This window comes from Acartia tonsa, chromosome 13 (assembly GCF_053477335.1).
Source record: "Acartia tonsa isolate MP-2025a chromosome 13, ASM5347733v1, whole genome shotgun sequence".
Taxonomy (NCBI): Eukaryota; Metazoa; Arthropoda; class Copepoda; order Calanoida; family Acartiidae; genus Acartia; species Acartia tonsa.
In genome coordinates this window covers 8,859,274-8,872,197 of record NC_137272.1, presented here as the reverse complement: position 1 = coordinate 8,872,197, position 12,924 = coordinate 8,859,274, and the positions used below count along the sequence as shown (strand labels likewise).

Genomic DNA, 12,924 nt, shown 5'->3' with positions numbered 1-12,924 from the left:
GTGCGCTTTTCTCAGAAATCCAAAGGGAAAATACAATGGCCGATAAATTCAAATACATCCCTGCAATGATAATACATAAGATTATAATTCGTGGTTTAAACGTTTGGACAATAGTTTGGACAAACAACTAAATGAACCAACCAATCTAAATTCGATAGAAGTCCCTAAAGTTGTGAATCCAACGCGAATAAGAAATAGTTATTATAAAACTTTAGGGACTAGTGCAATCAACAGCCTAATGTCCCATCCCCCCCGAGTTTAAGACTAGATTTTGCTTCGACTTCCAAACTTTTTTAAAAGCGAAGCTTTTTTATAATTAGGGCCGGTCCGTCCGTCTGTAACGGATAGCTTTTTTTTTTATTAATTTATAGGCATGTTAGAATTGTCCTATCGATTTAAAACTTTGCATGGTGATTTCTGTAGTAGTCAGGTACGATTTAGAAAGCGTAGCAACTCTATAATCATTATCAGAATGTCCGTGCGTCCATTTTAAACACAATGATTTTTTTACTTTTTTAACAACTAATTTTTATGTGATCTAATTATACAATTGATCTGATTTTCCGTTTACTGATTTCTGGGACAACAAAGTACAATATTATACGCGAAACAACTCTATAATCAAGTCCTAAAAATGTAAGTATGTCCAAGTCCATAAACATTAACCTGTATCTAGCAGTTTTTCAACAAATTTACTTATAATTTTGCTTCGACTCTTATACATTTATATTCTGCTTATTCAGTTCTGAAAAAAATACAAGTGATAATTTCCGTTTGACTTACCGTTTCAGTGCTTCGCTTTTAGGGATGTTGTCATCCTTGTTTACTATTGAATTCGTGGTTTTACGTTTTATTTGTAAATTTTCGATTATCAATCTGATTTGTTAAGCTTTACTTTTATGGATGTTGTCTACTTGGCGTTGTGACAAAATTAATACTTATTCCAAGCGATCAGCGCACATTATAATAGCATTACAGGCGGACGAACAGATAAAGTTATTTATAGAGTACCTTTGTTGATTAAAACAAGAACTTAGCTTAAAATATTTATTTGTATATAATCTTGATATAAATATCTATTCCTCTAAATATTTCAAATATACATATTATATAATTATATTTTCTTAGTATTTTATCTATATTCAATTCATTTTTAATAGGGACTATGCACAATTAAGAGCAAGTGATTTAAAACATTAAGCTTCACCAAAGTTAATATGAAAAAAAAACTTTGAAATGTTAAGCATCTTTTATACAAAACACCATCAAATGTTTTGTTGAGTTCAAACTGTTATGTCAAATGTTTATAGAAAATATTACATTTTTTCGATGAAAAGGTATAGTAACATGTAATACTGTAGGTAGATAGCTTGATTAATGAACTTATGATATTTTACAGTGAATTCAATAAAACTTTTGACGATATTTAGTCAAAAAAAAGGGTTAATTTTTCATATGAAACTATTAAGAAAACTACTTTTAGTCTTTATTACTATACCTAAAGAGTTTAATCCTAGTATATTCGCCAAAACAAAGTTCAAATTCACTAGTGACAGGTGCTGAAAATCACTTGCTCTCGTTCGTGCACAGTCCTCTTTTAATTACAATTTCTTACTATAATTTGAAATAAATGATTATTTATAAGATTTTTATAAAATCAGAAAAATGCTTGAAAACTGGGTTCGTTTTTTAAAATTTTGGTAAGACATTAATATTATTTAATTTCACAAAAAAAAATTCCAGTGTGGTTTTTGAGCCATGCTGAAAATATATGTATCGTATCGTATTATAGACAATTGTCCACGAAATAGCAAAGAATAATCAAAAGATTAATCCATTTTATGAATTCACACGATACTTTCCCTCTGGGTAAATAAAACAGGAATTAATCTTGAAATTAATTGTCTATATATATTTTTATAAGATTGTTTAACACAAAATATATTAAAACATATTCTATAATACTATTTATACATAAATATTATTACTTTTGGATACAAATTATTGTTGTATTACTTTTAATTATTTTGCTATCAGAAAAGAATATTTCATTCAAAGAGAAACAATTCTGCCATTTAAATTATTCACTTATTTAAAGAATCTAATACACTTTTTAACATTCTAGAAATTAAAAAATTGCTTTTTAAATATAGACAGGTTCTTGGGGATAAGACATTGGGCGATAAATGGATATACATCCCCAATGATGATTACCCATTAACCAACGAAAATATCGAGAAAGAAAACTCAAAGATTTTGAGTCAACAAAGAAGATAGTGTGGTTATAAAACTTTGTTTAATGTTCTTTCCCTCCTTGGAGTTTAGTAGATTTTAGCTCACTCTAATGTATTTAAATATAAAAAAGAAAGATTTTTTCAACTTGCAGAAAATTGGAAGAAAGAATAGTTTGTCTTCCAATGAAATATCACTATTTGTTAAAGTAACTGTAGAGACTTAAAATTAACAGAGATCTTTCATAAAAATATAACTTTAAATATATACAAATTATTATTATATTAATACATTTAAATAATTATAATGACTAGGTTTTTATGTTTATTAAAAAGTATAAATTTGAATTTTATGTATCATATTTTAAAAGCAGCCGGCTGCTGTAAATCATATAAAAACTTTGATACGCGTTACAGTTGTTGGAGGGAAAAATTGTCGAAGATTAATTTAAACTTTATTGTTCTTTCACCTCCTTTTACATAAAATTATTTGATCAAATTAGTTATTATCTATTGAATCAATTATTTCGCTTGGCTGCTGGGTTCTCTCCTTTCCTTCTCAACTTTGGCAAACTATAAAAAAATAAAATTAATAATTAAAACGCTATCTCATATAAAAACTTTTGTTATAAATCAGTTTTTTGGCAGCAGACAAAACAGTCAGATTTGCTGTATATTGGTTTAATTGTTATCAATACAATTCTTATCCGTGAAGGAAAACTGTGTACTTTTTTAATTGTCTAAAAGAGCTCGGATTTAATAAATTTCCGCTAGAATAAAACTGGTTCAGAGTCAAGAAACATATTGTACGCAAGAAAATAAGATAATATCATAGGCCCCTCTTTTCCCAACAAATTAGGATTGTTTAATTTTTTTTCATAACCACCGACAACTGTCAATAATAGTATTCCAAACCTGAATATCTTTGATCTGGTAGTTGAACTTTGACTCTTCTGTTAGAAATAACATTTAAAGTTTATTAAAAGTTGAAGAACAAAGCAAATTCTTTTGGCCATTTTAAAGTTAATAGACAATATTACAATATTCGGGTATAGTCCTTTCCATGACATCGCTCCATATGGGGCGATGATTTTCTATAGCTCCTTCAAGGAGCTATAGCATAGCCTCTTATCATATGGAGCGATGTGATAGCCCCTTTTAAGGAGCGTTCATATCGCCTCTTATGATAAGAGGCTATGCTATAGCTCCTTCATGGCCTCTTAATAGCTCCTTTGAAGGGGCGTTAATATCGCCTCTTATGATAAGAGGCTATACTATAGCCCCATGATGGCTCCTTCATAGCCTCTCCATCGCCCCTCCATAGTCCTTTACCTCCAGTGCCCCTTCATCGCTCCTTCATCGCCCCTACATCGCTCCTTCATCTCTCCTTCTTGAAATTTATATTAAATTGTACTTTGATGGCCCCTACATCGCCCCTACATCGCTCCTTCATCTCTAATTCTTGAATTTTATATTACATTGTACTTTGATGGCCCCTACATCGCTCCTCCATCGCCCCTACATCGCTCATACATCGCCCCTACATCGCTCCTTCATCTCTCCTTCTTGAAATTTATATTACATTGTACTTTGATGGCCCCTACATCGCACCTCCATCGCCCCTTCATCGCTCCTACATCGCCCCTACATCGCTCCTTCATCTCTCCTTCTTGAAATTTATATTACATTGTACTTTGATGACCCCTACATCGCTCCTCCATCGCCCCTACATCGCTCCTACATCGCCCCTACATCGCTCCTTCATCTCTCCTTCTTGAAATTTATATTACATTGTACTTACTTTGATGGCCCCTACATCGCTCCTCCATCGCCCCTTCATCGCTCCTACATCGCCCCTACATCGCTCCTCCATCGCCCCTTCATCGCTCCTACATCGCCCCTACATCGCTCCTCCATCGCCCCTTCATCGCTCCTACATCGCCCCTACATCGCTCCTTCATCTCTCCTTCTTGAAATTTATATTACATTGTACTTTGATGACCCCTACATCGCTCCTCCATCGCCCCTACATCGCTCCTACATCGCCCCTACATCGCTCCTTCATCTCTCCTTCTTGAAATTTATATTACATTGTACTTTGATGGCCCCTACATCGCTCCTCCATCGCCCCTTCATCGCTCCTACATCGCCCCTACATCGCTCCTTCATCTCTCCTTCTTGAAATTTATATTACATTGTACTTTGATGGCCCCTACATCGCTCCTCCATCGCCCCTTCATCGCTCCTCCATCGCCCCTACATCGCTCCTTCTCCAAATTTATATTACATTGCAACTTGATGGCCCCTACATCGCTCCTACATCGCTCCTCCATCGCTCCTTCATCGCTCCTACATCGCCCCTACATCGCTCCTCCATCGCCCCTTAATAGCCCCTTACCTTAATTTATATAACAAAGCTCCTATATGGCCTCTCTATCGCCCCTTAATAGCCACTTAATTTAATTATATAACATTGCCCCTACATAGCCTCTCCATCGCCCCTTAATAGCCCCTTACCTAAATTTATATAACAAAGCTCCTATATAGCCTCTCCATCGCCCCTTAATAGCCCCTTACCTTAATTTATATAACATAGCCCCTACATAGCCTCCCAATCGCCCCTTAATAGCCTCTTACCTTAATTTATATAACATAGCCCCTATATAGCCTCTCCATCGCCCCTTAATAGCCCCTTACCCTAATCTATATAACATAGCCCCTACAAAGCCTCTCCATCGCCCCTTAATAGCCCCTTACCTTAATTTATATAACAAAGCTCCTACATAGCCTCTCCATCGCCCCATAATAGCCTCTTACCTTAATTTATATAACATAGCCCCCAAATAGCCTCTCCATCGCCCCTTAATAGCCCCTAAACTTAATTTATATAAAATAGCCCCTACATAGCCTCTCCATCGCCCCTTAATAGTCCTTTACCTTAATTTATATAAAATAGCCCCTATATAGCCTCTCCATCGCCCCTTAATAGCCCCTTACCTTAATTTATATAACATAGCCCTACATAGCCTCTCCATCGCCCCTTAATAGCCTCTTACCTTAATTTATATAATCCTTACCTTAATATATACAACATAGCCCCTACATAGCCTCTCCATCGCCCCTAAATAGCCCCTTACCCTAATTTATATTACATTGCAACTTGATGGCCCCTACATTGCTCCTACATCGCTCCTCCATCGCCCCTTCATCGCTCCTTCTCCAAATTTATATTACATTGCAACTTGATGGCCCCTACATCGCTCCTACATCGCTCCTCCATCGCCCCTTCATCGCTCCTTCTCCAAATTTATATAAAATTGCAACTTGATGGCCCCTACATCGCTGCTACATCGCTCCTCCATCACTCCTACATCGCCCCTTCATCGCTCCTTCCACAAATTTATATTACATTGTACTTTGATGGCCCCTACATCTCTCCTCCATCGCTCCTCCATCGCCCCTTAATAGCCCCTTACCTTAATTTATATAAAAAAGCCCCTACATAGCCTCTCCATCGCCCCTTAATAGCTCCTTACCTTAATTTATATAACATAGCCCCTACATAGCCTCTCCATCGCCCCTTAATAGCCCCTTACCTTAATTTATATAACAAAGCCCCTGCATAGCCTCTCCATCGCCCCTAATAGCCCCTTACCTTTATTTATATAACAAAGCTCCTACATAGCCTCTCCATCGCCCCTTAATAGTCCCTTACCTTAATTTATATAACATAGCCCCTACATAGCCTCTCCATCGCCCCTTAAAAGCCCATTACCTTAATTTATATAACATAGCCCCTACATAGCCTCTCCATCGCCCCTTACCTTAATTTATATAACATAGCCCCTACATAGCCTCTCCATCGCCCCTTAATAGCTCCTTACCTTAATTTATATAACATAGCCCCTACATAGCCTCTCCATCGCCCCTTAGTAGCCCCTTACCTTAATTTATATAACATAGCCTCAACATAGCCTCTCCATCGCCCCTTAATAGCCCCTTACCTTAATTTATATAACATAGCCCTACATAGCCTCTCCATCGCCCCTTAATAGCCCCTTACCTTAATTTATATAGCATAGCCCCTACATAGCCTCTCCATCGCCCCTTAATAGCCTCTTACCTTAATTTATATAATCCTTACCTTAATATATATAACATAGCCCCTACATAGCCTCTCCATCGCCCCTAAATAGCCCCTTACCCTAATTTATATAACATAGCCCCTACATAGCCTCTCCATCGCCCCTTAATAGCCTCTTACCTTAATTTATATAACATAGGCCCTACAAAGCATCTCCATCGCCCCTTAATAGCCCCTTACCTTAATTATATAACATAGCCCCTACATAGCCTCTCCATCGCCCCTTAATAGCCTCTTACCTTAATTTATATAACATAGCCCCTTCATAGCCTCTTCATCGCCCCTTACCTTAATTTATATAACATAGGCCCTTTATGGCTCCTGTACAGCCTCTGTAATTGTATTGCCCCTTCATTATAGAAGGTAGGGCATTAAGGTAAGGAAGGAATGTGACCCTCTACAGTTTTAAATTTAAGTTTTAAAAGGATGACAACATTTATAAAAGCAAAGCTCTGAAACGGTAGAAAAAAGTTTAATGAACATTAATAATGTAGAGTGTCAGAACTGAATAGTCAGAACATAAATTTAAACAAAATTTAAAATTCGAAACAAAATTGTAAGTAAATTTATTGAGAAATTGCTTACATGCAGGAAAATGCTTAAGGACGTACTCACATTTTTTGACTTGATTATAGATATGATTCGCTTATAACATTCTATTTTGTTGTCCTAGGAATCAGTATCCCAGAAATCAGATTAATCGGATAATTTTGATACATAAAAATTTGTTGTAAGTTAATAATTAGTATGCTTAAAATGAATGTACGGATATTCTGATAATGATTATAGACTTTCTAAATCGTACCTTTCTACTACAGGAATCACATGCCTAAATTAACGAAAATAGCTAACCGTTACGGACGTACGGACTGATCCTTATTATAGAAAAGCTTTGCTTTTAAAAAGTTAAAAAGATTTTTTGAGGGGATGGGGTAATATTTTTCTTGGGGTGAATTTTCTGGGAGGGTGGAGATACCCTCCCTTGAAATAATTATAAACCCTCTATGAACTTAAAAGAAGCTTCACTGTAAAGGAGAACCATATAGGTTCAGCGGTTAGCTTTTCTACAGACAAAAAAAGATTACTACTTTATATAATAGGTTATGAAAAAGGAAAAAAAAGCAAGATAACAAGGATAACAACATTCACAAAAGCAAAGCTCTAAAATCAGGAGGTCAAACATAAATTTTGTTAAAATTAGCGTAAATCTATAATACAAAGTAGAATGATGTCTGTCCATCCGTCTGTCTGTCTGTCCGTCTGTCTGTCCGTCTGTCAGTCCCTTAAGATCTCGGTAACCACTGAACCGATTATATTCTACTATTCAGGGAATATACCTACTGGTCCTGTGGTGGTTTTAGGCTATTTTCTTGGGGGGTGGGATACCCCCAACCCCCCCAAAAACAAAAAAAATCCCCCCCATTTTTTTTTTTGCTGAAGATTTTCTTGGTCCTATTACGAATTTCGCCAAAAAAATTTTTATCACCTCTTGGGGCAAAGCCCCTAGAGGCTAGGGGCGAATCTGCTAGTATAGAATATAGTAAAAGGGCATAATTTTATTTTTAGTATTTGATTATAATACTAAACCTTGTTGTCCTAAGAAACATTACTCCAAAACCCAGATGAATGGGACAATGATATTATACAAAAAAATGGACGTACATACTTTCTAGTAATGAATATAGTATTGTACCCAACTGTTACAGAAATCATTCTGCAAAGTTTGAAATCGATAGGATATTTATAACATGTCTAAATTAAAGAAAATGTCGTCTAACCGTTTGGACGTACGGACTAACCAATCCTTACTATAGAAAAGTTTCGCATTTAAAAAGGAAAATTATAATGAAAATATAATGAATTAATAAAATAAATATAAATAATATAATAACATAATGAAATAAAGAAAAAAAAATAAACTAAGAGAATGAAATTTTTTAGTTAAATAGAATATTGAATAAGGATCATATAATGGACAAACAGACAAAGTAAGTTATAGAGCAGACTTTAAGAGAATATGCTATTACTCAAAGATTATCACGAAACCTAAGTCTTTTGAAGCATAATTGAGAGACAGACAAAATAATTTATAGACTGGATATACATATGTCATGGGAATATTCACTAAAAATCTCAACAGTCTATCTTTAACAATAGCAGAGAAAACCACATGCTTAACTTAATGAGAAGAGCAATGACGAAAGGACTAACCCTAATTGTAGAAAAGTTTCTCTTTTAACAAAAAAAGTATTTTTTTTGGTCTGAAGCTTAAAAATTTCATAAACTGACTAAATTCTCCATTTAAGGGAAGCTTCACATAGGTCATGGGATGGTTTTTTGCTTTTTCATTTTCAGATTTAAGCCCCTAATTGGTTTAGGCTATTTTTCTGCCTCCTTACATTAAAAAGAGCGCAGCTGCAAGTGAATAAGAAAAGAGAAATATAAAAGGAGAATACATATTATCCTATTATATAAAGTAGTAAAACATAAACAAACGTTGGAGTGGACAAACCTAGGAATGGGACAATCGTCGGAGTGGACATTGCTTATGTAAAACGCAGGAGTGTCTTTTATTTTATTTATAAGATAAAAATCTTTCAAAACAAAAAAAAAATCTTGAATATCTTTTCTCACAGACTGAAATTTTAAAATCAGTCTGACAGTTTTCCAAAGTAGGTAAGTTCTATCGAAAGGCAAAGGTTTGAAACAGATAGAACATTTCATTAAACTAAAACATATTTTTTTCTCACATTGTTTACAACTGTCAAATATGTTTTTTTATATACCTAACCCCTGCAGGGGGCTTATTTGTATATTTATATCTTAACCTAACCTAACCTGTGTAGAAATAACTAAACAAATGTTGTTGAAACCTAATTTTTAAGATATTATAGACACTTCTGCGTTTTACTTATATAATGTCCACTCCGACATTTGTCCGAAATATCCTGCGTTTGTCCACGTTAGTAAGGCTTTCTGTTCTGAAACTTAAGATCTCAATAACTACTAAACAGATTGGGCTTTCTATTTCAGGTAAGCTTAATATTTGTCTTGTAATGGCTTTAGGCTATTTTATTTTAAGTCGAGGGATGGTTTTAGGCTATTCTATTTTAAGTCCTGGGAAGGTTTTAGGCTTTTATTCATTCCCCTTTGAATACAGAGCCAATAGATGCTGGGGACGTAGCCGCTAGTCGATATACAAAGTTTTTTTTTGTCTGTAGCAAAGGATCTCGTTTGCTGCTAAACCGATATGATGTATGTCTGTCTGTCTATACCGTAGGATCTTGCTAACCACTGAGTCCTGAGATGATTTTAAGATAGTTTATTTTTTTTCCTTATAATAAAATAACAGGATATTTGTCCATAAAAAGCGAAGCAATATCTTAATTTTTGTTGTTGGAACTGTTATTCAGTTGATTATACCAAGGATCTAAAGGAATGAGACAATGGCTGATAAATTTTTATCCATCCCTAATAACGATACACAAAATTGCAACACTACAACCAAAATATGACAAAAGTCCCCAAAGTTTTGAGCCAACGAATAAGAAAACTTCATTATAAAACTTTGGAGACTATTGTAAAAATTGCCTAATGTTTCCTTTCTCCCTGAGATTATACAGACTATCCTTAAACTAATATTTACATTAAAGTAATAGGATGTTTATCAGTATCAACTGAACCGATATGCTTCTCCTTTACATTGAAGCTTATTTTACTCGCAGGAAAAGTTTTCATTTTGGGGAGGGGACCAACACTTTCAGCCCCCGGAAGGTATCACTTCCCTTAAATTCTTAACCTTCCCCCTCCCCCCCCCCCTCTCCACCACATCTATTCATTAAAGTACTCCTAGGGTCATCTATGGGATTAGCCATTAGTGACTTAAAAATAATTCAAGTGCAATGATATATTTACCAAATTAATACGATAATTTTGTATACAATTTTTTATGAAAAAAAATTATTTTGCCAAAGGCAGCCAAAAAATAAGCAGCAAATATTTCAAAAATGCTCTGATAATCAGAGATCTACAGGGATAAGACGATTGTCGATAAAATGATATATATACATATATACAGTGTGTTTTTTATGAGAACTTTTTTGAAAGCAATTTTACCTTACTTATAGTTATCAGAATTTAATGATTAATGGCTTATTCTCTTCTTTTTTTATAACCTTTAATAGAAAAGCAAAAAATATTTCAGTTTTTATTCAAAAAGTACAGTAAATTAAAAAATTTAAAACTTAGGTGTCAACATCTAAAAATGGTTTTAGTGCATTTTTCTTATAATCTACCTTTGCAAGAATGGCTGCAAAACGCTTCAAAGTTGAGATATAGAGCTAAAAATTTATATAGATACTATTTGTGACATGTACTAGAACATTTTGAAATTTGAAGGCCATATCTCAACCAGGGAGGGAATACTGGCCCCCCAATGTACTCCCTCCATTCTTGGAAAGGGTAGAAGATTTGAGCATAAGAAAAATGCGCTAAAACCATTTCTCGTATTCATTTGAATCCGGTGGATAGGAACCGGTTCTCATACATACGAAAAAACTATGTCTAGCATTGTATTATATCCAGCTTTCTACGAATATAGATATGTACAATCATAAGATTAAACCCAGTTTTTTTAGCCGGTGCCTTCGGCACCTCGGGGCTAAAAAAAACTAGTTTTAATCTCATAATTGTACTTTCTATATCCGCGGAAAGCCGTTTATAATACGATGCGAGAAATAACTATTTTAGATGTTGACACCCATGTTTTGAAATTTTGAATTTACTGTACTTTTTAAATAAAAACTGAAATATTTTTTTGCTTTTCTGTTAATGGTTATAAAAAACGAAGAGAATAAGCCATTAATCATTAAATTCTGATAACTATAAGTAGGGTAAAATTGCTTTCAAAAATGTTCTCATAAAAAAAACACTGTATATATATGTATGTTTATATATTAATTATTCCCATTGATGATTCACAAAATTACCCCTTCTTTAGTTTAGAATTAGTGGTTGAAACATTTAGACACTCAACTTAATGAACTAAACAATCACAAAACAATAAAAAGTCCCCAAGGTTGTTAATCTAACGAATAAGAAAACGGTATTATAAAACTTTGGAGACTAGACAGCACTCTTGGATAAGCCAACTTATAACACTTTGGGAACTATCCCAATCCTCCCTGGCGAAATGACAATGAGATTTTTTGGTAAATTTGTGGCAAACTTTATTCTTAATAAATTAGCACTTGCCAAAATTATACTGGAGAGATATTTCATTGAAGAATAAATCTTTTTTTTTGCCCAAACTTTTCGTCAGCCAATAATAACAGATAAGTTAAACATTGTAAAAATAATATAGTAACTTAACTCGAGTTGTCAACGGCAGAAATTAGGTCCTGAGATGGTTTTAGGCCTGGAAAGGTTTATAACAATTTTATCTGTATTTCTTAAAATAAATTAACAGAAGCTTTGTCTGTATGTATGAATGTCTGTCTGTACCGAAGGATCTTGCTAACCGCTGAACCAATATGGTTCTCCTTTACAGTGAAGATTCCTATAGGTCCTGAGATCGTTCTCCTTAATAGGGTAGCTTCTCATAGGTCCTGGGGAGGTTAATAACTATTTTATTTTAATCCTTATAATAAAGTAACAGGATCTTTGTCTGTATGTATTTCTGTCTGTACCTTGCTAACCACTAAACCGACATGGTTCTCCTTTACAGTGAAGCTTCCTATGGGTAATGAGATGGCTTTAGGCCATTTTATTTTTAATCCTTATAAAAAGTAACAGGATCATTGTCTGTATGTATCAAAGAAGATCGCTAACTGCAGAACCAATATGGTTCTCCTTTATAGGGTAGCTTCCAATAGATCCTGGGAAGGTGTATAACTGTTTTGAAGGAGGATATAAGGGGCTATTAAGGGGCGATGGAGAGGCTATGTAGAGGCTATGTTATATAAATTAAGGTAAGGGGCTTTTAAGTGGCGATGGAGGGCTATTAAGGGGCGATGGAGAGGCTATGTTATATAAATTAAGGTAAGGAGCTATTAAGGGGCGATGTAGAGGCTATGTAGCGGCTATGTTATATAAATTGGCTATTAAGGGGCGATGGAGAGGCTATATAGGGGCTATTTTATATAAATTAAGGTAAAGGACTATTAAGGGGCGATGGAGAGGCTATGTAGGGGCTATTTTATATAAATTAAGTTTAGGGGCTATTAAGGGGCGATGGAGAGGCTATTTAGGGGCTATGTTATATAAATTAAGGTAAGAGGCTATTATGGGGCGATGGAGAGGCTATGTAGGAGCTTTGTTATATAAATTAAGGTAAGGGGCTATTAAGGGGCGATGGAGAGGCTTTGTAGGGGCTATGTTATATAGATTAGGGTAAGGGGCTATTAAGGGGCGATGGAGAGGCTATATAGGGGCTATGTTATATAAATTAAGGTAAGAGGCTATTAAGGGGCGATTGGGAGGCTATGTAGGGGCTATGTTATATAAATTAAGGTAAGGGGCTATTAAGGGGCGATGGAGAGGCTATATAGG

The 12,924-nt window shown here is 34.8% G+C and overlaps 1 protein-coding gene and 1 long non-coding RNA gene across 3 annotated transcripts in view; both read right to left on the bottom strand.

The window, feature by feature from the left end:
* Window positions 1-1,033: 1,033 nt before the first annotated feature.
* Window positions 1,034-2,068, bottom strand: LOC145304527 (uncharacterized). The gene is made up of 2 exons (XR_013874110.1): window positions 1,571-2,068; window positions 1,034-1,163 (listed from the first exon to the last, which is right to left on the bottom strand). It is a non-coding gene; the product is annotated as an uncharacterized LOC145304527 (long non-coding RNA).
* Window positions 2,069-2,384: 316 nt separating this feature from the next.
* The window catches only part of LOC145304525 (uncharacterized), a 50,891-nt gene continuing 40,351 nt past the window's right edge, over window positions 2,385-12,924 (bottom strand). Inside the window, exons 27-28 of one of the 2 annotated variants that reach the window (XM_080146421.1) lie at window positions 3,147-3,187; window positions 2,385-2,804 (exon numbers count right to left, since the gene is read on the bottom strand). In XM_080146421.1, the coding sequence (XP_080002547.1) occupies window positions 2,750-2,804; window positions 3,147-3,187 (96 nt within the window). In that variant the 3' untranslated portion in view covers window positions 2,385-2,749. The remainder of the gene's footprint in view (window positions 2,805-3,146; window positions 3,188-12,924) is intronic. The other variant, XM_080146422.1, reaches the window with a different exon arrangement.